Source organism: Patiria miniata, unplaced genomic scaffold, assembly GCF_015706575.1.
Source record: "Patiria miniata isolate m_02_andy unplaced genomic scaffold, ASM1570657v1 HiC_scaffold_20, whole genome shotgun sequence".
Lineage (NCBI taxonomy): Eukaryota > Metazoa > Echinodermata > Asteroidea > Valvatida > Asterinidae > Patiria > Patiria miniata.
The window spans coordinates 28,041,290-28,067,143 of record NW_024037059.1 but is presented as its reverse complement, the minus strand read 5'-3'; the positions used below and the strand labels follow the sequence as shown (position 1 = coordinate 28,067,143).

General features: G+C 38.9%; 1 protein-coding gene across 5 annotated transcripts in view; it reads right to left on the bottom strand.

Annotated features, from left to right (window-relative positions):
- LOC119728453 (neurogenic locus notch homolog protein 1-like) overlaps positions 1-23,364 on the bottom strand; it is a 58,407-nt gene extending 35,043 nt beyond the window's left edge. The window contains exons 1-24 of one of the 5 annotated variants that reach the window (XM_038200702.1): positions 23,054-23,364; positions 19,951-20,067; positions 19,514-19,633; positions 19,194-19,307; positions 18,558-18,677; positions 16,929-17,039; positions 16,267-16,380; positions 15,459-15,575; positions 14,875-14,985; positions 13,575-13,685; positions 12,538-12,657; positions 11,758-11,868; positions 9,997-10,116; positions 9,563-9,676; positions 8,218-8,331; positions 7,344-7,454; positions 6,595-6,705; positions 5,402-5,524; positions 5,078-5,188; positions 4,441-4,551; positions 3,963-4,076; positions 3,206-3,316; positions 1,336-1,449; positions 627-743 (exon numbers count right to left, since the gene is read on the bottom strand). In XM_038200702.1, coding sequence (XP_038056630.1) covers positions 627-743; positions 1,336-1,449; positions 3,206-3,316; positions 3,963-4,076; positions 4,441-4,551; positions 5,078-5,188; positions 5,402-5,524; positions 6,595-6,705; positions 7,344-7,454; positions 8,218-8,331; positions 9,563-9,676; positions 9,997-10,116; positions 11,758-11,868; positions 12,538-12,657; positions 13,575-13,685; positions 14,875-14,985; positions 15,459-15,575; positions 16,267-16,380; positions 16,929-17,039; positions 18,558-18,677; positions 19,194-19,307; positions 19,514-19,633; positions 19,951-20,067; positions 23,054-23,114 — 2,698 coding nt within the window. In that variant the 5' untranslated portion in view covers positions 23,115-23,364. The remainder of the gene's footprint in view (positions 1-626; positions 744-1,335; positions 1,450-3,205; positions 3,317-3,962; positions 4,077-4,440; positions 4,552-5,077; positions 5,189-5,401; positions 5,525-6,594; positions 6,706-7,343; positions 7,455-8,217; positions 8,332-9,562; positions 9,677-9,996; positions 10,117-11,757; positions 11,869-12,537; positions 12,658-13,574; positions 13,686-14,874; positions 14,986-15,458; positions 15,576-16,266; positions 16,381-16,928; positions 17,040-18,557; positions 18,678-19,193; positions 19,308-19,513; positions 19,634-19,950; positions 20,068-23,053) is intronic. The other 4 variants (XM_038200705.1, XM_038200706.1, XM_038200703.1 and 1 more) reach the window with 4 other exon arrangements.
- Between the last annotated feature and the right edge of the window lie 2,490 nt (positions 23,365-25,854).

Sequence of the window (25,854 nt, the reverse complement as noted above, 5' to 3'; positions counted from 1 at the left end):
CGACGTTTCGGACAGTGTACTCTGTCCGTCCTCAGAAGGGTGATTTACTATTCAATTTAAATGTTAGGTTTTTTTTTCGAGTGCAAGAAGACTAAACTTAAAAAATTCATTGTGACATATTTGAGGACAGAGCAGCTTCATCAGTTGAGCTAATTATGATAGATCCTAAGTACATCAAGAGGCTAGTCACAAGTCAATCACAAGTCCGTTCATAAGTCCAGTCACTAGTAACAGGGGATGAACAGTAACAAAGGAATGACTTTGTCAGAGTTCTTTTGTATAGCTTATGACTTGAATTGGAGTTGGATCGCTTGAGATTGACTTGTGATTGATTTGTGATGGACTTGTGATAATTTGTGATCTATCTTAAGTGCTGCTGGTGTAAGATGGCCACAATACCACGCTTGATGGCTTTACAATTGAACGCCGATGCATCTTTGTCTCTATCGCGGCTAGCTACTGAGACCCTTTTCAAAAGAAAGGGGTTTTTCCTCTTGATGTAGCTTATGACTTGAATTGGAGTAGGATCGCTTGAGATTGACTTGTGATTGATTTGTGATGGACTTGTGATAATCTGTGATCTATCACAAGTACCTTCACTACAAGTCAAAGGAAAACTGACTTACTTGCGTCACAGTCTCTGCCGATGTACGGATCCACGCACAGACAGTTGTAGCCAATGGCGTCAGTCAGCAGCTGGCAAGTAGCATTGTTCTGGCAGGGTTCGGCAAAACAATGATCAACTGTCCGCAAACAAAGGAAACAAAAAATTCAAATTAAATCAGGAAATTGTAATAAAAAGTAGACTATTTCCATAAACATGAATGTAAGTTTTTTGTTTTTATTTTCAGTTTTTTTAAACCGTCCTGCTATTTAAGCAGTCACAGACAGTCAAAATTCATTTCCACTTCCCCTGCTATATTTTCAACAAAGGCTAGTCACCAGCAGTCAGATCATATGTCCAGCAAGCGCTGTGACTAGTCAAACTGGGTCAACAGACAAAGCAGGCAAGTTGTGGTCACAGCTGTTTTATCACTCACCCGGAGTCAAAGCATAGCTGTATCAAGTTACTTAAGCAGTCCCAGCCAGTCAATCCTGCTTTATGTGGGCTGGGAATTCTTAACTCTTGAAAAGTTTTGCTTGATTTTGACTGCCAGGACAACTTGGCACAGAATGTATGTTTGTATTGGAGGGTTAATAAATTGCTTGTGTTATGAACATTGGTAGTAAACAAATTTAGGAAAATTTGCATATGTGACAAGGTAAATCTATAGTAAAGCTGTCCAAGAGTGCACACTTCAAAACGGGAATGCCGCAAAAGCTTCTATAACTTACAGAATTCACAGTGTGTGCCGAAGTAATCCACAGGGCATGTGCAGTTGTATCCCTGGTTGGGAATAAGATCGCACGCTCCCTGGTTGAGACACGGGTTGCTGCTACAGAAATCCTCTGTCATAATTAGAAATAAGAATCACTGAAATGTTTTACGATACATAACCAAATTGCCATGCTCCGGAAAAGGTTAAGTGATATGTCGATCAGATATCGATCGAAGCACAGGTCAATCAGAGGGCAGGCAATACGTTGCACAGTTTATGGGATACTTGTCGATTTGTGTTCGACCCACGATAACTTGAATACCTTTGAACCATCTACAATTTCTGTTTTACCTAATAGCATACCCTATAGAATCTTAACTTTATTCCTGGTAAATATTGGTTTGATTTTCAAAAGGGTTTTGAAATTATTTGTGTTCAAAAAAAGGCATGTCCAAAACAAACTCAACCAATTCAAGGAAAATCAATCATGAGCAATTTTTTCTAATGTGGAAATGGTTCATCGTGATCATGATGTGACGATCTCGTTGCCTTTTACGTTCTATGTTTCCTATTCTTTTCGATCCCATTGACTACACCTTTAAATGCATTCAGAATATTGTTCTTCGTTTCAAGTTCAATTTTGAAATTCATGTGCTAGTTTGTACCTATTCAAAGAGTGTGCTCAAAGTGTGACCCGAGTTTGCATCTGATGTACCGCATCATCGATTTTCCTTGAAATCGGTTGAGTTTGTTTTTGACATGATTTTATTTGAACATGAATAATTTTAAACTCTTTTAAATATCAAACCAATACTCACCATGGATAAAGTTAAGATTCCAAGCTTTAAAATGATATAAAAATAATGGCGGTACATGTTTCTGCGCCGACGCCAGAGCCTCGCTTAAAAAAGTTGCAGATATTTTGGGACGCGCTGTATATATATCTCATCATGCCTGTATTTTTTTATTTATCCAGGGCCCCCAGGGAGAACAGTTCACTGACAACTGATGGGGCTCCCCTGGTAAAATAACACAAAATAAATAAATAAATTGAAAAGGAAATAAAAATGACAAATGAAGACTGAAATAAAAGAACACATTCTCAAAAACACCTACAGAAAACAGCAAAGTTTTCTCTTTAAAATAAGGGAATAAATGTGTGCTCCGGAGGTTTTTATCACTCTGTTTAAGACCGCTTAGAGTCTGGGTGCTGATAATTACCCGAGCCGGAGGCGAGGGTAATTATCAGCACCCAGACTCTAAAAGTCTTAAACAGAGCGATAAATACCGACCGAGCACATATTTATTCCCATTCATAAATACCTTTTCGGTAAAAAACCCCCAAATAATTCGTTCAAAAAATCCCGATTTTTTTTCAACAAGTTCACTTCGTCATGCTTTTTGAAACATCCCTCTAGCAAAATAATGGAGTGTTCAGCTGGCGAGTAAGATGTTAACAACCCTTTTATGGAGATTGACGCGCGCGTAACATGTTCTGCGCGATGTCACGCAGAACGCACCTGGGGCGTTGCGTTTTGAATTTAGAACTATAAAATTCTGACTCCCTGGTAGTGTTGCGCATGCCTACGTGAGGATTGTGAACGTTCAACTAATGAAACGGTAAGAGGCACTGGATTTTAAGGAGTCCACATTTTATTGTGACACTGGAAAAGTGTTTAAGACCAGCTAGCCATGGCTTTATCATCCGTTTAAGACCGGCCACGTGACGGGCTCTCGACCAATAGGAATAGCTAAACTGTCTGAGGTATTTATGAATGACGGTTAATACTTTACAAATGTGATGAAGGTGCAGCATTCAATACAGTGTCACAGAATTGTTAAAATATAAAATACAAACAAATCAAAAACTGAGGTAAATGCATTACCCTCGCAGTTCAATCCAGAGAACCCGGCCAGACACGTGCACGTGTACGAGTCAATGGTTTGTGAGCACATTCCATTATTCTGACAGGGGCGTGAGGTGCAGGGCTCCAGGCCTGATGATGAGGGGCAGAGGTGAATTGTGGGAAACAGTGCGAGGAGACAGAAATGGAGTGATCGTGGAGAAATACAAACAAACAAATCACAGCAAAACAAAAATTACAACAAAAAACATGCATCTAGAATAAAATTCAATATCATGCAAATGTTTAATAGAAAATCAGTGACGATACATCATAGAAATGATTTGTACATTTATTCAGCATTTTTGTGACTAAAATGAAAGAAAATCACAGATGTGGAAACGTGCAATGTCTCAAAAGATGAACCTTTTCAGTACCAAATTCTTTGTTTAGTCATGCACAAATTACTAGACGACTCGTTAAATAAAAAATAATCTAACTTTTTACAGACATGGTTTTCAGTATCAAGAATGGATTGAAGTTGGTATGTTGTTATTATTTTTTGTGTGTGGTTTCCATGGCAACGAAACTCAACATTGGTACCAAAAGGGTTACAAGTTGTAAACAAAGTTTCCAAACAAGAATTCTGACAAGTTCAGATTTAGTGAGCTAAATTGGACTAAAGAAGATAATGATGAATGAAATTACACTGAAAATCGTCACGAGATCACTTCACAGCATACAGGGAATGGTGATAGCGCCCTCAGGGGCTAACGCACACATCGGATACATTTCTTACCGATCTCGCAGAACGTGCCCAGGAAACCGTCCGCACACGTACAGGTGTAGCCAACGAACGGTTGTAAGTTACACGTGGCCCCGTTCTGGCATGGGTTACTGCTACAAAAATCCTCTGACAGAAACAAAAATCAAGAAGTCAACAAAATGTGTTGCCCAGATCCAGCGAAAGAAAAAACAGGCTTTTGAGGATGACTTCATAACCAACTTGGGGGTGTGATCTGTCACAACTTGGAGGGGGGGGGGGGAGGTGTTAAGAGGGGGTGTTGGGTAGGAGTGGGGGTTGGAGGGGGGGGTGTTAAGAGGGGGGTGTTGGGTAGGAGTGGGGTTTGGGATGTGGGGGTGGGGTGGGGCTGAGGGAAGGGGTGAGGTGAGGGTGGGCTGAGAGTTGGGGTGGGAGAGGAAGTGGGGGTGGGGGTGGGGTGGGGTGGGGTGGAGGTTACAGGGTGGGGGAAAGAGAATTCACTGACAGAACTCACCGATTTCACAATGTGTGCCCAGATAGCCATCTACACAGGCACAATTGTAGCCGTCCGACAACAGATTACACGTTGCATTGTTTTGGCACGGATCACTGAAGCAATAATCAACTAAAACAGAAGGAAAAAAGGAACGATAAGTTAATTAAAATTTTGATGAGCAATTGCAAGTGGCTAGCTTAGAAGGAAAATGTAAAACAAAATGTGTGCAACCGAAAAAACATGTGGTGTTGGGAAGATGCATGTTTTTTTGCTTATATTGTGCATAGTGGGCGGGGCTTATGTTGCGCACAGTGGGCGGGGCTTGTGTTTTGCATAGTCGCGGGGCTTATAGTGGGCGGGGCTTATGTTGTGCACAGTGGACGGGGCTTGTGTTGTGCATAGTGGGCGGGGCTTGTGTTGTGCATAATGGGCGGGGCTTGTGTTTTGCATAGTCGCGGGGCTTATAGTGGGCGGGGCTTATGTTGTCCATAGTGGGCGGGGCTTATGTTGTCCATAGTGGGCGGGGCTTATGTTGTGCACAGTGGACGGGGCTTGTGTTGTGCATAGTGGGCGGGGCTAATGTTGTGCATGATGAGGCTTATGTTGTGCATAGTGGGCAGGGCTGATGGCCCAATCTGGGAGGGTACATTATTACCTTCGCTACAAGTCGTTCCCAGAAATCCTTCCACACAGTGACACATGTAACCATCCGTCAGCAGCTCACACGAGGCTCCATTCTGACACGGATCACTGAAACAAAAATCAACTGAAGAAAGAACAAATATTTATCAGTTAAAGTTTAATAAAGTTTGGAAGATTTCCATCTACAAAGGGAAACTTACAGCTAACGACAAAATAACAAGTATACTTCATGCAAAAAGGCATGTGGGTAATTTGTGCAAACTTTTTTCTTGTTTTTTTGGGATTATTTCTTTTAAGAATCAAGTTCTTCTTTCGGAGAAACTGTTTGTTTTCTTACCTTGTGCACAGTTGAAGTCTAAGAAACCAGGCTGACAGGTACAAGTAAAGTTGGCATCAATTTCCCCTAAAACAACGTCGCAGGTACCTCCGTTATTACAAGGGTTACTGAAGCATGGATCCTCTGTAGGAATGAAAGGAACAAGAGGAGGTGAGGAACTAGACTCACAAGTTCGGCCATTTTGAAATTATTTTACATAGAGATTTGTGGGCTGAAAGTGAGGCTACTGAACAAATAGTCTGGTACCTATGATATAGAAACGTATGAAAACTATAGGTCGGCATTAAATAATAAAATGAGGGGAATTTCTAAATGATCTAATTCCGACAAATTTGTCCCAATATAAAATTGAGAAATATAAATATGAAAGCTGTCGAATCTTGTAGTTTCGGTGGAAATTGGGAATTACTTGATAACCTGCTTTAAAAAAAATATCAAAAGTGAGTTTCTGTGCGATTGGAAATGGAAGTTACTGAAATTGAGACAATTTTAAGTTGCAATTTTCTCCTTTTTGGTAAATTTCCACATTCACACAAAACCATTCAATCAATAAAAAAAAAATATGAATTTGGAAAATCTGTGAAATTACTTTAAAATTCGTTTCCTATAACCAAAGAGACTCAAGTATGTTTTTTGCAAATGTTGGTCATATTTAAATTAAAGACCTAATGTACAGGATGAATAAAAAAAAAAGAAAACCCAAAAGGCAGGACTAATTTTTGTATGAAGTTCTGCATGTAGCACTTTCAAAATCTAGAATAGGAACGCCGAACTCATTAGCTTTCTTTTCAGTACAAGAATCATTTTCATAGTTCAAGACACAGAGTTTTGAACACAAGAATTGTTTTACAGTTCTGTCCACAAATCACAAAAAAAGGTTAGTGTTCTTTCAGCAAAATGAAAACAATTCACATAGGAATCTAGGTGAATTGATATTGTTTGCTGAAAGAACACTTGATCTGTGGACAGAACCTTAAAACAGTGTTTGTGTTCAAAATTCATGAAAAGTGCATGAGTGATTTGAATGATTCTTGTTCTTGTAAGAAAGCTTATGAATTGGGCTTTCATATCCTAGATTTTGAAAGTGCTACATGCAGTACTTCATTCAAAAAATGTGGATTTCCTTTTTTTTTTATTCACCCTGTATTAGCATCGTTCTGACATAATTAAGTGACACGAGAGTGCATGCATACCCTCGCAACTTAGTCCGGACCATCCGTGAACACAATCACAAACATAAGATGGGCCATTCTCATGGCATGTTCCATTGTTCTGACAAGGGGTGGACAAACATGGGCTAACGGCTGTGAAAGGAGGGTGAGACGTGAGACACAATGTGGAGAAACAAGTGCAGACGGAAAAAAGTGAAAATGGAAATAAAATAAATGAAAGAATGGATGTTAAATTACAAAAGTTACAATATCGGAGTTGACTCCAATGAAATACAAGGAAAAAAGTACAAGCAAACAATATTTGTAAAATAGGGAATTTACAAATTCAGTTGGGGAAGAATGATAGCCACATAACGATAACTATAACAAACAAGTGAAAAATCAGTGAGAATTTTGTGGGCTGAATATGGAACAATTATATTACATTTTTGCTACAAGTATAAAGACAATGCGAAAAACAATTTGATTAAAAGTGTTGACGGTGAAAATGGTTACGGAACTGAACAGCGAAAACATTTGAAGAAAATTAGAAAACAGATTCTGATGGAAATTAAAGATCAAACTGTGATTTAACAGTGAAAGATAATTCTAGCATTACTTTTCTAAATTCTGATTGTTGAGAAAAGTCAAAATTGACATTACATGGGTAGAAAAAACTGAGATAATTTATATTAGACGAGGACACAAATGCAAAACACTTTAAAAATAACAATATATGGAAACATCGATAAAGCACACTTCACACACAAAATTCCAACTTTAGTGAATACCTATTTCACAGTTTGTGCTCAGCCAGCCGTTGGGGCAAGCACACTCATACCCAGGGTCTGTGTTGGTGCACGTAGCACCATTCTGGCATGGGTTGCTACGACAGGCATCCTCTGAAAATGGGAAAGAGGTTGACAGTAAAGAAGTATTATACAGTAATATTCAGTGCGCTCAGAATTGGTTATGGAAATTCCAAACTTAGAATTTTCTGTGAGAAACTGCAGAGAAGATGGCATTTTTGACAATTTTTGAGAGCCAGAGTGCGAACTGGTTCGCACACATATGGCGCAAAGCACACACAGCTAATTGTATTTTGTATGTGTGCAAAGCCATAGCGTCTTTGAGGAAGCGTCAGGCGTCGTCAGCAATGCGTTGGAATGTCTCTCCCAGTGGTCACCCCCAACTCTCCCTTTCTTACCGTTGAGGGGGTACTTGCGCACGGAGCCTATTAAATAAATACTCTTCAAATAGAGGCCAAGTTCGCGCAAGGACTATAGTTGACCAATGGTTAACTAACGTTTGCCCGAACTCTGTCTAGTCGACGGTGGTTGACTACGCTAGTCGACTATTTGGAACCAGCCTACTGGGGTTGGTTGCTTCGCTGGTAACCATAGCCGCGCGCGTTCATAACGCAAGCAGAGAGCCAGGATCCAGAAGTTTTGCGATGACATTTTGACCAGCGTTTGACTAGAGACGTTCGCACGTCGCTATCAGTGCGCAGGCGTAAGGTACGTCACAAATCAACCACTAGTCGACTAATGGTCCTTGCCCGAACTTGGCCATTGTTGACTTATAATTGCACATAAAACAGGATTTTGCACCAATAGCATCTATTCTTATCAGTAATTTCTGTTCTAAGAGAAGTATTTCTTGTACCTATTTCACAGTCCGTACTTGTCCAGCCGGGCACACAGTTACAGATGTAGTTACTCAGGCCATCTAGGACACACGTAGCGTTGTTCTGACATGGGCTGGGCAAACATGGGTCATCTGTAAGATGGAGAAAAGTTTAACTAAGTCACATAAATGTAGAGGCCAACAACGATTATTTGGTTAATCTATTAATCAATTATTGTGTTGTTTATTCGTTATCTTTTTTTCAGTTCAATTAATCGAGAACCACTGTGCGAAAATAAGGCTGCCTTTTAAAAGACTAATAAGGCCAAAAAAAAAAAGTCTCCGGTTTCTGGTATGCGCGCGCGTCGCCGTAGCCATGCGCGTCGGCAAAATGAAAAAGTTTTTTTTCAATACAAGATGATGTCTCAAAACCGCCAAACTCACTGGTTTGACTGGAATTCTGCTGCTGCACAATTTTAACGTGTTTTTAGATGGGGTTATGATCGAGAATAAGCTTTATGTGGCCTCTCTGGACTCCCATATATTTGCACTAAGTTTAGTCGGGCACCATTTGCAGTCATTAGCCGACATTTGAAGCCAAAAAAAAAAAAAAACAGGCAAAAAAAAAAAAAAAGGCCGCGTAGCCGCACCACTTTTGGGGCAAGCTCCATACCAGAAACCGGTTTAAGCACGTGCCAGAAAATATCTCAAGTCCCCCAACAAATGTGAAAATGAAAAAATGAAAACATTCAACAAACTCTTTCACAATACTCTATCATTTGGAGGTGGAACAAACATTCATCCTCAAAAAATAAGCAAAGACATCAGTCTACAAAGTCATGAAGTTTTAGCACAAAAAAGTATCATACAGCGATGAAACTTTTCAATTAATCGAGAACCACTGTGCGAAAATAAGGCTGCCGTTTAAAAGACGAATAAGCACGTGCCAGAAAATATCTCAAATCCCCCAACAAATGTCAAAATGAAAAAATGCAAAAATTCAACAAACTCTTTCACAATACTCTATCACTAGGAAGAGGCACAAGCACAAAAAGGCACATAGTATGTGAATATGTCCCCCCCCCCCAAAAAAAAAAAAAAATCTCTGAAAATCAATAACTACTTTTTGTGAATTTTCTTTTGCAAGTAGAGAAATTCATCCTTAAAAAATAAGCAAAGACATCAGTCTTCAAAGTCATGAAGATTTAGCACAAAAAAGTATCATACAGCGATGAAACCGGAAAAAAATGTAGAGGAAAGTTAAATGTAAAATATAAAGAGTAACGGTTCAGCATTAACAAAATGCTAAGGTTAGCTAGTGTAACTTCCCCAACAAATTTGAAATTAAATTAATTCTAAAAAAACAAGTATTTGTTTTTCGTACCAGCATGGCAAACGTCACCGATCCATCCTCCTGGGCATGTGCAGTTGAAGTCCGTGTCACCGTTGTAGACGCAAACGCCGCCATTTTGGCAAGGGTTGTCGAAGCACACATCCACTGTATTAAAAACAAAGTGTAGATGAATTCGGGCACGTTACACTATACACTCGCCCCCCATCAACGGAGAAACCTTTGTGCTAGCTATTGTACAAAGTAACTGTCCTGTAACAGATTATCTGGACCATAGCTAGCACCATTGAAGGGGGCCTTCATGATAGAATTGTCAGCATGACCAAATTGTATTTGCTTCTGAAGAATACTGACCATTTTTTTCCTCAATGGAGAGCTCCTAAACAGAACATACTTTGAACAAGTTTAAACAATCTCATTTTCTAGAAATTTGTTGATCCATTGGTAATTCTTAAGATGTCGCTTACCGATTTCACAGTTGGTTCCCCGCCACCCATCAGCACAGGTACAGTTGTAATCACTGGTACCCACTGGGTTGAAGCACGTAGCTCCGTTCATGCAAGGGTTGTCCACAATACAGGGATCAACTGTGAATGCAGAAGTAAATATATAAAATCAACAGCGTTTTCACGAAGGGACGAATTGGGCCATCGGGTGTTAGACTGTGGTTTTGAGAAAAACAGGTTTTAAGTTGGTCACTTTTTGAAATTAAGATTTCGCCAAGTTTGAGAGCACATGTTGACTAATTTTTGATACAGATAGTAAGCTGAGATCTTAAACTTCAAAGATGTACCAATAACAGTATAATAGAACAATTAATTGTGGAGTAATTAATCTCCATAGAGATTTGTTTGTTCGTGAAAGCTCAAAATCCCACGCGCCCATTGTTTTGGCAAATTGTCAATACCCATTGCCTTAACCTTTGCGCTAATTCGTCTCTTTTTGAAAACTTAAAGTCAAACACGCGCGTTGTTTTGCCCTTCGCGTGCACTCAATTCCTCTCTTCGTGAAAACTTAAATTCCACACGTGCGATGTTTTTGCCCCATAGAACAACGTGATAGAGTTTGAATTTGTCTCTTCATGAAAAACTCAAACTAGGTGAAATTTTCCTTATATTGATTGTCATGATTTTGTTGATTTAAACTGATTTTGACCCAAAAAACTTCGCTAAAATGTTCGTAGCTGTTCACTTAACCGATTTCGGCCGGAAAAAGAATATTGAAATATGGTTTTTGGCCTAATTTGTCCCTTTGTGAAAACACTGACGAAATTTGTACATTTCAGATATGTCATTATTATCAATGTTCATGTCGCGCTTTAAGAAAGGCTAAGCTAGAAAGGCTGGTCCAAGTACACACAAGAATGGCTGTTCACTGGAAGTCTTATCATGCATCTGCACCCGATTTCACGAAGCGCTGCGACGCGTCGTATCTTCCATTTCACGAAAGTTGCGATGTGTTGAACGCGTCGTAAGTTCCTTGACAACGGCTTAAAATACGTCGCAAGTTACGACGTGTCTAGTGGTCATCGCAAAATAAGAAGAGTCATTTCTAAGCCAGTTTTATGCCACAAATTACGTTAACGAGATTATAATACCGAGGCAATGTGTGTAAAGTTGTAAAAAGAAAATTCATTGAATAATTATGAATTAGACTGGAATATTGGAGTTGAAATTTCAAAGTAGCTATACAGTCCAATGAGAGCTTGTTTTCCTTCAAAATTGCATCGTACGGCCGCCATCTTGTTTTACGTTTTAACAAATTTCTAGCTGAGATCCGACGACTCTTTGTTGAATATCAGACGACTATTTACTGTACGCTGACTGAAGACATAAAACAGTCACCGAGTTGTGCTATAAATACACCTACGACGCGTCGCACTTACGACGTGTTTAGTAAAATGGATCGCAGGACGCGTCGCAGCTGCGACACATTGTAGAGATACGACGCGTCACATCGCTGCGATGCATCGTAAGTTACGGAGAGTTTGATGAAATCGGGTGCTGGTCTACACAATTGGCCGGATTTAGCCATTCATTGGTGTAACTTGGTAATCCTATACAACAGCACTGCCCGGCTCACACGTGCCAGTCAGTCAGTCAGTAATGCAAAAACGTGTTTATTATTACAAGTTTTCTACCTCTAAGAAAAACATCTGCCTATCATTCTGAAGATTTTTATCAGTGTTAGCGACCAATCAACAGTAACTATTAGTCTAACAAACTTACCGATGTCACAGCTTTTGCCGGAGTAACCATCTTCACATGAGCAGGAATACCCATCAGCTTCCACAGTGCAATTGCCGCTGTTCTGACAAGGGGCCGGTAAACACGTATCAACTAGAGAAAGAAATGCCCATAATCAAAACTAAACTGTGATATCCATCAAGTAGTATCATTAATTTAATAATTATCCCTAACAGAACTTAACCCATCCAACCCCAACAGCATGTATTATTGGAATCTGTCAGGATGGGTACAGTACCCCTAAACTGACAGTCTTTTACATTGGGTTGGCACACCTCCAGAATCAAAGTCAGAAATATGTGTGTGCAGTTTCCCATATGGTGTTGGAATTTGCCAGGATGGGTATGGTTCCTAGTAAATCACGCTAGGGAGTTAGGATTTTAAAGAAGGCACACTATTATTAAGTTGAATTGTTGTAACGTCCGTCACAAGTCAAACCACAAGTAACAAAGGATGAGCGATGACAACGAATGCCTTTGTCAGAGATCATTTGAATAGCTTGTGACTGGCTTGTGACTGACTTGTGATGATCTGTGATGATCTGTGATAATCTGTGACAACTCAACAACTCGGCACTCAAAGCAGAAACACAGGCAAAAACAACCAAAACAAGAAGTGATATAAAAGTGAAATAAACAATTATTATCTCGTGATAAACAATTATTATGTACAAGTACACTAATCGCAATACGGTTTATATATAGAATTGTCTAAAATATATCCTGCATGAGACCAATTTGTTCAGATTTAGGTTGAATTTACCGATATCACAGTTGGTGCCGATCCAGCCCACAGCACACGTGCAGTCATACAAACCGGTATCTGGGTTGGCGCACGTCGCGCCGTTCTTGCACGGTGACAGAATCAAACAGGGGTCACCCACTGGAGGACAAATACACAAACAAACAAATCGTGCAGTGCGAAAAAAAAATCAAACCAACCATGAAAGTGTTTACAAAGTTTGGTAGACAGAAACACCGCAATGGAACGCAACACTACAAAACGACTGAAATTACAAGTGATCGTTTTGAGCACTTTCGTATAATCTGAAATCTTCGTGCAAGACCCGGGTCAAATCCAGATATTTTGAAAGCGCGTTTCACACAAGCAAGAATCTAACACGGCTTCTACAAGGGTTCAACGCTCTACCCAGGTATAAGCCAACCCTGGATAGGGCCAGGATTGAGACTCTCTACCCGGGTAAAAAATCCAAACTCTACGGCCGGCCCAAAACAAGCTGGCGACAGTGAACAGTCAGCCTTGTAGACCCACGTTCGATGGGACCAAACACTTCGCGCCGGGATCATTTTTGCCAAAAATTTCGATTTTTGCAAAAGGCAACATTTTCCAGCCAACTTCTGATATACAGACAAACGCCTTAAACACTGATTCGCAAGAGTCATTTCAACAGTATTTGTATGATGTTTCTTGACGAAACCTCACATGTTTCAATACTCCGGGCGTTCACTGGAGCGTAAATTGTACAATAGGCCGTGCACAACGGCCAATTCAAGATCAACACACGGTCCGCCTACACAGAATTCACGGACTTTGTGGGTGTGTACAAAAGGCACGAGGGATTAGCGTGTTTAGACGTAACCCGGAGGCGAGTTGAAGCAATCTTGACATTTAAACGGCTCAGCCATGCCTGTGTATAAAAACAGCCAGTGCGTGTTATCACGTCCTACGACGCGAACTGGTTAAACTCACGTAGGACCTAAGTTAATTTTAGCATGGGTAGGCCAGACAATAGTGTGAAAGGGCCTAAATTCTCAGGTTTTCAAACAAAAATACGTTACCAATGTTGCAGGTGTCGCCGACCCATCCACGCTGGCATGTGCATGTATACAGGTCTGGTTCCCCGGTACACATGGCACCGTTCTGACAGGGACCGCTCAAGCATGGATCCTCTGAAGGTAAGGCATTGAGGACAAAAAACAGAGAGAATTTGAGAATAAAAAAAAATAATTTCTGATTCAGTCAGTCAATCGATTCAATTACAAGTTATAAACAAGAAGTATTTTGTGCAAAACAGCTCCATAGTTAAAAGTTTCCAGATGAATTTGATGACGATAAATACAAAATTGTGCTTTAAAATCACATCTGTGTTTATGTAAATATTGCTATTTCAAACTCTTTTACCTTATTTATGTCAAAAGCAAACTTAATATTGAAATGATTTCTTGCATTGCAGTAATGACGGTTCCATTAACTTTTGAAAATCTTAATGCACAGTCTTCAAAGTACAAAGCAGAATTTGCGTTTTTGACCCACATATCAATTTTAGTACTTCCACAAATTTGATTCTGTGATACAGGGATTACATTGATGCGTACATACTTACTTACATAAAATTCCTACCTTTGATAATGTGATCAACAAAATATGAAACCAAAAAAGTCATATGGTTTGCTGGGGTAAATTTTCCAAATTGATCTTAGAATAAATGATACATGACGATAAACCAGTTCAGAATCTCGATGAAGTAGTCCAGGTCAAAGGTCATTCGGGATAAAATCGCTGACGTGATGATATGTAATGCTACGCGGACACCCGTTCTGCTTGTAACTAACACGCGAGCGTCATGTGTGCATGCCCCGTGCGCATGCATGCGCCTTCGATGAGCGTTGATTATCCCGAATGACCCATATCATTGTGCGCATGGGCAGTTGAAAACCGAACTACAGCTTAGGCCAAAAAAAAAAGTCTCCGGTTTCTGGTATGCGCGCGCGTCGCTGTAGCCATGCGCGTCGGCAAAATGAAAAAGTTTTTTTTTCCAATGAAAGATGATGTCTCAAAACCGCCAAACTCACTGGTTTGACTGGAATCCTGCTGCTGCACAATTTTAACGTGTTTTTAGATTGGGTTATGGTCGAGAATAAGCTTTATGTGGCCTCTCTGGACTCCCATATATTTGCACTAAGTTTAGTCGGGCACCATTTGCAGTCATCAGCCGACATTTGAAGCAAAAAAATCAGGTAAAAAAAAAAAAAGCTGCGTCGCCGCACCACTTTTTGGGCAAGCTCCATACCAGAAACCGGAGACTTTTTTTTGTTGACCTTATTGCCACATAATTTTTCAAGAACAGGCGACGTTTACCGGCTTCACAGTTGGTGCCCACCCATCCACTCAGGCAAAGACAGTAGTACTCAGTGTCATTATTACGACACACGCCATTCAAACCACACGGGTTACTCTCACACGGATTGGCTGAAAAGAGGCAAACAAGGTGCAAAAAACAGGTGCAAAGAAATAACAGGTGCACGCATACATAATTAATTAGGGAATACGAATATCAAATTAAGATTCGATTAACAGTAGACTCAGATTCATTGAACAATACTGACATTCTCCGAACACAGAAAATGGTAATTTCTATAACAGGAATTTTGTCAACTGTACTACGTCGAAAAAAAATTTAAACAAAAAAACTCTTTTTTTGAAATAGCTTTCTGGTTTAACAAATTTTGACAACAAATTGCAACATTTTCAAAAACGTTTCACTTTTTTTTCTTTTTAATTGAAATGTCTGTAGTTTTGTTGCATTTATTGAAAACTCGACCAAAAAGATAAACATATTATTATTATTCTAGAACATGACGAAACTTTCAAATTAACAAATCCAGAGGAATACTTCACAGCTATTTCTTAAAATAATTTTTTTTTTTTTTTTTCCAATTTACCATTTTCACAATTAGGCCCGTTCCAACCAACATTACATGAGCACGTGTAGTCCATCCCGGTTGCCGTTGGTGTACAGTCGCCGTTTGAGTTGCAAGGATTTAGTAGGCAAGGATTGTCTGTGTGTTTGATGTGCAAAGTAAGTGATTGGAGAAGGAAAAACGGTGCATGAAACAGTCACACAAATTCAGTGATTATCTCAAAACAGAAACTCTGGCTGCGAAATGGAACGCACAAAAGTTTACTTAAAGGCATATAGGATCATTTGCATTTATCCCAAAAGTAACGTACCAAATTATTATCAAAAGCCGACTTGGATTAAAGATCGTACTGGTACTAAACACACCATGAAATAATTCCGTCTGGCTTGCTGTCATTTAGTAGAAATCAAGAAATGTGGGTGATTTCCAATGATCAGTCAACTGACTGATTTTTGGAAATAAAGAGTGCTATTGACGAAAACGTGTTCCGTGATCAAAAGGTTGTGCATGGTTTCTCACTGCTTTGTCAAGACAATATCCACTGAGCTGAAACTTCAACTTAGGTTTTGAACATTCTTCTTTGGATTTTGAGTGGTGTTATTTTTGGAAACAAACAAAATTGAACAGTAAATGATCCTATGCGCCTTTAGGTGTATTTAAATAATACTTGGACTAAATATGACTGAAAAGTATGTTTAAATATCAATTCACTGCAATATGTAAAAACCAATATACTTGGGGAATAGAATTTGATTTTTCTTGTTATGGGAAAATTGTTATTTTTGTTCATTATCGTCTCTGAGGGATTTTTTTTTGCGAGTTGATTTACCTATGGAACAAGTGGAGCCTAACCACTCGGTGGGGCAGTCGCATGTAAAGGATGAGGCGTCGTTGGCATCGGTGCAGACTCCTCCATTCTGGCAGGGGTTGCTATTGCAGGGTCCTGGAGGGGCAAATATAACGATGACAATTATGTATGTTGCTGGCGCTATTTCTGCTCTTCAAAAATGTCTGATGTTTTCGGGGGGGGGGGGGGGGGCATTTTCAATCCTCAAAAACTTTTTATCGAGAGTTGCTGTTGCGGAAAACAAGTTTCAAGACTGGTTCCCGGCCCCTACATTATCAACTTGAAAGAGAGGCTGGAACCAGTCTACCTTAAGACTAGAACAGAATTGTTGTAATGTCAGTCTGTAAATAATTCCAAATATATTAATTTGGCGTAATTATTCCCTGAGTATACAAAACGTGGGCTTATTCGTTCAACACTGACTGGTTCATTATCATTGGCTCATTATAAAATGAATAGCTATTGCTAGAAAATTAGTGATCCAACAAATGGATCAACTTTTGGGGGGTGAAACTCTACAAACAAACAAAAAAACCCAGAAAATAGATCTTTGAGTTTGACCAAAATAAGTGTCAGCTTAAATATAACTTTTTCTAGAAAAGAATACGATGATAAGACAATTAATTTGATGAGGTTTTATTTACCAACTGTGCAGACGTCACCCAGCCAGGAATTAATGCAACTACAGGTGAAGAAAGTCTGGAAGTTAATGCAGTTGCCGCCATTTTGACAAGGGTCGCTCAGACAAGGGTTACCTAGCGAGAAATAAAATCATTTTCCATAAATAAAAACAATATTCTTGACTTGTAAAAATGAAATAAAACTTTCTGCCATTCCAATTGCATCATGGGTACGGATGACAAACAAGCTAAGCACTTTGCACAAACCTATGGGGACAGTAAACCAGTCAGAGCATTTTCTTGTGATCATCGCCGGCTAATGCACAGATTATAATTTGAAAATAAAATTCAATTTTTACATTCAGAAATATAAATAAGTTATATTATAATATGGGTAATCCTTACTTTTAGGACCCCTTTCCTATATAAGGTTAAAAGACTCACCAAAACAGCTGACTAAATGACACTCAAAAGTGACATTCTGATATTTCATGACACATTCGAACATTTGGCAATGACACCTCTTGAATATCAGCAGGTTTTATTTTGTAGAAAGAGGGCAGGGTTGGAAAGTCACATTTTCTTTGAAAGTGCTTTCAAAATTATAACTAACATGAGTTTGTCTGAAGAAAAAAGGCTTCTTTAGCCTGCAAAAGTCACTTTGGTATTGGACAGTCATCTGCAAAAGTCAGTTTTGAACAGAACTCGTACAAAATAGAGGTGTCCTAAAAGTAAGGATTACCATAATATGTTTCAATTTATTTCCGGGACGACAAATTCTCTCAACCTCTGGTTTGTTTGTCATCCTGACCCAAGATGCATTGTGAATATCAAAAAGCATGAAAAAGTTAATTCAGAATCAGATAGACACTGTTGCCAAAACAACTGTTTAACTTCAGAAGTTCAGTTGAAAAATGTTGAAATTCTACCATGAATTAGGGGAAGACAGTTACAGGAAATTTTTCACTATCATACCCGAGCATAAAAGGTCAGAAACACAAAATTATGTTTAGGAAGTATGAAGAAAATACATCTATTGTCATTCACATTTTTTTCTTAAAGCAAAGTTGAATGGCCCCCATTCGTTTACATTTGTCATGTTTGTACACAGCACAGCCACAGGGGAGGCGCTTTTGTGTTATTCAAGCGTAAAACTAAACAGAATTAATTATTTTCCAAGATTTTGCTATTCCTCACATTTTATGGTTAGGAATAGGAGGAAGGAGTTGTCAGTAAAATGTTTCCAGTTAATTTCATTACCTGCAAAAGTTGCATATTTCTGTCCGAATTTACCGGCAAATCACATACGACGTACACTAATGTTTTGAACACAGATTGCAGAAAGTGAGAAACTTTTTTAAGTTGAAATCGAACTTTTTCAAGAGCGCCCTCTCTGGGCAAGAAAGAGAGAATCATGTCGGTGGTATTTTCCCCTGAACTTTGCCAAAAACATCAAAATTTGTGTTTAAGTTTCCAATTATTTATTTCAATCATTTCCTTATTGCAAATTATCGATATGTCCATAAGCCACTTCGTTTTGCATACGTTCATTAAACATTTAAACTTGCAATATAAATAGCTTGACTAGTATTAAGTTTTTAACTCAATCGTGGGTCAGAAAATAACTGTTTAAAAAAATTGAAAAATACTCACCACTTTCGCATGTTAGTCCGCTCCATTCTGACGGACATGCGCAGCTGAAGGCCCCTCCAAAACTGGAACACGTCCCGCCGTTTTTACAGGGCTCACCGGCGCAGTTGTCTGTCGAAAACGCTAGCCAAGAAAAGAAACATACAGAGTTTATAATCAATATACAGGGTGAGTTAACAAACAAAAAACCCGAAACCCAATTGTCGGGACTCGGGACCATTGTTTTAGTTAAGTTCTGCATGTAGCACTTTCAAAATCTAGGATATGAAAGCCCAATTCATAAGCTTTCTTTTAGTACAAGAGTCATTCAAATCACTCACGTACTTTTCAAGTTGCAGAATTTTCAGCGTTTGCTGAAAGAACGCACACCTTTATGTGATCCGCGGACAGAACTTTTGGTTGTGTTTAAAATTCCGTAACTTGAAAAGTACATGAGTGTTTTGAATGATTCTCGTACTAAGAGAAAGTTTATGAAATGGGCTTTCATATCTTAGATTTTAAAATTACTACATGCAGAACTTCACTATAACAATGATCCCGACATTTGAGTTTCGGTTTTTATGACTCACCCTGTATTCTATCAACTTTTTTTACAAACGAATCTTAAACCTTTTTCATTCACTTTCTGACAATACTTACGAACTTCGCAGCTGGTTCCAATCCAACCATCAGGACACGTACACGTGTAGAAACCAACATTGGTCACGCACGTCCCACCGTTCTGGCACGGGAAACTTTCACACGGACCCTCCTCTGTAAAAAGTGAAAATTCACGGTCGAAAAATCAATGGTATCATAGAGAATCAGTTCTCGATTACGTCGGTGTATTGTAAGCCAAACTTATGAAACATTATTTTTACATGTTTTAATTTAACTGAAAACTCAGCAACAATTTGAGCCTCAATATTACTCAATCATCATAAAATAAATTCACCCACTTTGGGCAAAAAGGGACTCACCCACTTGGCAATTTGTACCGGTCCAGCCGGTAGAACAAAGACATGTATAACCACTGGTTCCACTCTGTAGAAAGCACTGTCCACCATTCTGACAGGGGTCACTTGAACATGCAGTCGTCACTTAAAACAAATATCATTCGATTAAAAAACATTATGCAAGTAACTTTTAGTCTCAACTTCTAGTCCACACTTACCGGGAATTTACCTTCAAAACTTTGAATAACACTAAGAGGATAACACTAAGAGAGTATTTTAGGGATGCCATATCTAGAAGTGAAAAGAATAGAACAATGAAATATGAAAATCGCAAGTTTTGTTTTCATTTAATTTCTATTTACAGAAATGAGTGGTAAAATTACACCAAAATATGAAAGCAAATAATAGTGTATGGGGATTCGTACACAAAATAAATCTATTTACAGCTCGATATATCTTACCTTGTTCGCAAGTGTCGCCTTCAAATCCATCTGCACATGTGCAGACGAAGAAGTTTGGCAGACTGTCGAAACCGAGGCAAGTAGCGCCATTCTTGCATGGTGTACTGACGCATGCATCTGGTACGAGGAAAAATAGTTCGTTGGTTTGTTTTACTGTTGGTTGGTTTCGTCGGTTCGGTCGATCTGATGCTTGGTTGTTTATGGTTTGATGATTGCTTGGTTATAACAGTTAGTTGCAATGGGTCGGTTAAGTGGGAGTGGGATTTCCGCAAAAAAAAGAGGTCTGTGTATCTCATGCGCCCAACATGCAGGAGACTTTTAAGATAAAACAAATAATAGGTGTAGTTGATATTCACGATATTTAGCTGGCCTATAAACTTGCGCGTAACCAAGTTATATGATTCTCCACTGTTATAAACGTTTGAGTGTAAAATACCGATTCTGACTTTTAAATTCGGTTCTACCAAGTTGAACCAAACTAACATTGCTCCAAGGTTTGACTTCCTTGCCAAATCTTTCATAAAGGCTGGGCACGTACATTGGCGTCCATTGTTTAATGCTTTAAAGGCAAGGTCATTTGATGTTCATGTATTTTGTTCTTTTCCCAATAATAACACCACTTAAAATCCAAAGATGAGATTTTGAGAAAACATCGAAAAGCATGCACTCCCTTTTGATCACGTAACACTATTTCGTCCATAAAGCACTCTGTATTCCAAAATGAGTCCATTAACCGATCATTAGAAGTCACCTATATTTCTTGACTTTTTCTAAATGACAGCAAGCCAGACTGAATAATTTCACAGGGTGTTTAGTATCAGTACGATCTTTAATCCAAGTAAGTATTTTGATAATTATTCCCTCAGGTTAATTTTCGGATAAATGTAAATGATCCCACATGTATATGCCATAAGCTCCAAAATGAAAACGCAATACTGATTTAAATTGGTTACAATATTTAGATTGCACCGATAACCTCCGTTTTTCCAGTCTGTAAATTTAGATTCCGGGTGCAAAAATAGCCCGTCAGTTCAGTTAACTACTTTCCAGTAAGCTAGTAAAAGCAGACCGATTGAATGCAAACACTCGTAAAATAACCTCAAAATGAAAGCAATAATGAACCTTAACCATGAACAAACATCAACAAAGCCCAGGATCTAGAACCGACCGCGGTGAACTTGTCAGCGAATCACTGATCCGGAACGGTGATCTGAAAAGCTGAATGGAAGTTCACGGTGATTCAATAGTATCGTTTCCGTGGTAACAGTGTAAACAATCTCGGCATCGTGTTGGGTGTTCGAGGAAATACCGGAATTTTCAATGCACGGTTCACTGTTGTCTGTTTTGGAGTTTCTGTAAATGCCTGATAGTCTTTTAACTTTGATTATTTTAATTTTAAAAAATATTCGACCGTAACACACACAAATATTTTGTTGAGAAAAAGACACTTGTTGGGCTGTGTTATTTTATTTGACTTTTGTATAAAATCCCTCAATTGTTGAAAAATGTGACTGCAATTTAATCAACTTAAGGGAGGAATTTCCCCAATAGTGAAGAAGGATATTTTGACCAAAGTTGGACAAGAAATTGAGCAATTGCCAAACTATTGGAGTGCGACTGCAGATGAAACACGACTTTGGATGAATGAAGACAATTAAACGTACGTTCATAGTCATACTGAAATAAAATTGTATCAGAAAATGATCCTTTATTTCGAAATCTATCCTTTAAGAATTCGTCACATTTGGAAACCATTATTATACCTGAACAAACATTAAACAACATTTCAGGTTGTCATTTCGATTAGTTGCTCCAGCATGATCGTTGAGTGCCTTTGTTGTAGGCCTACTTCAGCGCGTGCATTGAACAAAAAACTGTTGAAGATATGTTCACGGACCATGCCTAACGCAAATAGACAAAAATGCCCTAACAAACTGTTGAAAGGAATTACTGTCGAACTGTAGTCCTACTTTTACTATAAAACTTTTCTAGGTATTCTAATGTCATTATGGTGTCCCAGTTTTGTATTATAACTCACAAAGTTAAGCCTGAAATGTCTTAGGTTATCATATACCATCATATTTCAGTGCCGTAGACATGCAAATGTAGTTGCATCTAAATTTCTAAATTGTAACGGTTATGCCGATAGTGTCACAAGTAAGTACACAGTTTCATGTCTAGTCTGTTGCATGTAAGAACTGTTTGGTAATCAATAAATAATAATGACAAAACGGGCATTACGAAAGAAACATTCTGCAATGGGCACATGCATTGGATGAAAGACAAGAAATGAAAATAACAAAATATAAAGTTACGATTCCAAATTCGATTCGGAGAAAAAATTCCTCGAAATAATTTTGTCTCGCGTAACACTGGTAGCAGTTTCCTAAGCGCGCGTATCCGGAAGTAGTGTAGAAATGTAACAACTTAGCGAAACACCTGTTTCACAAAAGTATACATTTTGCGTAACACCAGGAGCACAAAACACACTGGTTTCAGGTGTAACACAATGTACTAATCTCTACAGAGACACATGTCTCGTCTTCACACTCTGTTGCAACGATAAAAAAAAACTCTATGAAAGTTATCAATTGAGACGTTAGAAGTTGGTGTTGTTGGGGTTTTTTTTTGGGGGGGGGGTAAACTTTTTTTTTAATACTCCGAGTCCCCGTCTTAAGCTTTGACAAGTGCAAATTTTTGTGAACTTTGTTTACCAAGTTGTGAGTAAATTTTGCCCGATTTTCATTCGTGTTTTGTTAGTACTTGATGTGTCAGCCTGAGTTTAATAGCACATGTCATCATGGGCAGTAGTTTACCCCGGTGTACTAAATTATACTGCACCGTCTTATTTACTGTCTTCCCAGAAAAATATTAACTTTTCAAGTTGATCTAAATTACTTCTAAATGTTGTGAAGTCGACAGCTAAGATGCTATATCACTGAATGTACCTACTTTTTAAAATCAAGTTGAACAACATAGTTTGGATGATCTACAAGTTTCGGCACTCAATTTTTAACGCAACATTGCAAGATATAGCTCCATTTCAAGATGACATAAAGCAGAACACAACTACACTCATGCTTTAGAGTGTGATCATACTTACTCTGTGCATAGCTTCCTACAATCACCAGAGCCAAAACACCAAACGCTTGCCTCCAAAACATCACGGCGGTAAAATTCCAGCAAAAAATAATCTCTCTAGTCCTAGTAATATCTATCGTCCACCTTTGTTAAAATCCAAAGCATGTAACATCTCCGAAAACAGTTCTTGAAGATTTTTGACAGTTGAATTTGCAGAACAGGTACGTCTGTTTTCTAAACTGATCGGTATTTAAAATGTCGCTTTCAGCAGTCAGCCGGATTATTTTTTTTGAATTGAGTTAACCAGGAGGTCGCCTATTGTCCGAGTGACAATGGTTGCATAGCGTGCGCTTGTATGCAGTTAGACCGTTGAGTCAGCCGTTTACTCGGTAGGGATTTGCATGTGAAAGCCGCTCTAGATTCAGCGGCTGGTGAACAAACACAATTGAAAGAGATGACTTGTTGGTGTTGCATTAAACATGACGGCATCTTGAAGTAGTTATGTCATTCAATTTCCTCTTCATTGTGATGCCTGGCTTACAGTAAAACCGTCGACTCCCTAGTAATCACCTGTTATTAAACAATCTTGCACAAACATTACTTAACAACATCAGATTTGGTATTTTTATTTTCACTTGTTTACATTTGCTGAGAAAGAAAACATTTTGACGAAAGCCTATCGTTACTTATTTCGTTTGATATACATATTTTTACAAGCTGTTTTCAGTAAAAATAAATAAATAAATAAACAAATAGGACTGCAAATTGAAAAGATGTTTAATTCCTAAGTAAAAATTGATCACAATGACCTAAACTATAAATAATAGAATATCATAAAGCAGGCAACGGTTTCGACATTAACAGGAAACATAATAAGTTTCTGTTAGGATCGCACGATAGATCTGAGTTTTTAAGATTAGGTTTGAATGAAAGTCAATGAAAAAGTTGACCCCAAAATGATTGAGGACTCATAAGGCTACACCAAGTCTCCATGTAAAAACTTATTGTGATGTCATGAATTAAACATCTATGAATGACATCCACTGGAATATCGTATTTAAATATATGAATAATCATGAGCAGTGCACCAATAATCTTACATAATAAGTACATCGATCTGACGTCACTGGGTGGTACAAACATCAAAATCAATCGATGTGAAATGCATCATGAGCCGTGGGCGTGACGGACAACTTTAAGAAACAGGGCGTAGTCCTAACTTCTTTCAAAATGGAGAAAGTGAGACATCAGTCCTTCTTCAAGTCAGTTAAGATACTTGCTGGTGATAACCATGGTTCCATTATAATAACCGCCTTGAAGATTATGGACGTCTTTCAAATAGCTTGGAAGACGTTCCATCAACCTCTATGTACATTCACTACACAGATAGAGGGCGCAATTTACTTGAAACGGTGTCTGGAAATGTGGATCGCGAATAGCGCCATCATTTTTTTAAGGAGAAAAGTTGTAACCTCATAGACCGCTAGTTCCGTGAAATTGTTTGCTTTTACCAATAAAAGTCTACAAACTACCAAAATGGAAAAACTGGACTAATTTTGGTATTGTAAAAATGAGAGAATCACTCAAAAATATGCTCTATAGGAGGTACTTTTACAGCCTGGATAGAAATATGGAAAACGTCTGAAAAAAACCTTCAACGCATCATACATTGTGAAGTGCGCCCTCTTTTCTCTTGCCTGTTGAAACATTTGTTGCGGTACCAGACTGCACGCTGCGGCTGCATTAATTTTAGCACTTGCTCGGCCCGATACCGTTTCCTATACAAGAAAATAATTTTTATTAGTGCGAAGCGATAACTTTTCTAAGGAATCCAGATGTTGTAAGGGACAGACCTAGCCTACAGCATATACAAAACTTGTTCTTAGAATTCGCTTGAAATAAACCGAAAAAAATTGCGTGTGAGTTTAGCCGTGAAATTAGCCGTGAAAAATAACCTTTTAAGGTTGGTGTTGGCATATACGTGCTTTTTGGGTGTGGCACCTTGAAAAATAGATTTTCAAATCAAATTGATATTTTGTTAGCATTACATTAATTATGAGCTTTTCAATGACACATCGCACGAAAAAATCGGCCCACAGACAAGTAAACAATTAAGTAATTTCAACTTTTGAATTAAGAGCATTAATTCATTATGAATAGTGTGCGCAATTTCGGAACTGGAGCGCGCCATTTAAAGCCACTTTTAAAACTGTATAAAGACCTGCAAAAACAAACAAGCTGATTCCTTCTTTTCTCAGCAAGGCCACTCATTTTGTTTTCACGCTGAAGCACAAGGGCTGTACCAGTGTTAAATAATATCTCGCCCGTCCAAAATCCCAATAATCCACAGTTTTTCGTCTAGGCCTATTTCATAACAGCGCAACCAGGCGCGGATCCAGAGGGGGCGGGGGGGGGGGGGACCAACCCCCTAGCTCTATCTAAAAAAAAATGCATAGAAATTCATTTAAACTAATACGAACCCCCCCCCCCCACGCCGCTCTGACCCCCCCCCCCCCCCAAACCGAATTATACTGGTACACACAATGTAATAACACGCCTGTGCACAACATTAACAGCGCCCCCATAGAAAGTATGGTACCCCCCCCCCCCCCCCCCCCCCCCCCCCACCTATTGATTTTACGGAGGCTAATAGTGTCCGGACCAAAAACCTGTCGACATTTTCAGCATTAATTTGCTGATGAACCCACCCCCCCCCCCCCCCCCCCCCAAAAAAAAAATCCCTGGATCCGCCCTGATAGCTCTATGTTTACTGGTTCTTGGTAGTTAGTTTGTCGCACTCACTGCACAAACAATATTCCAGCT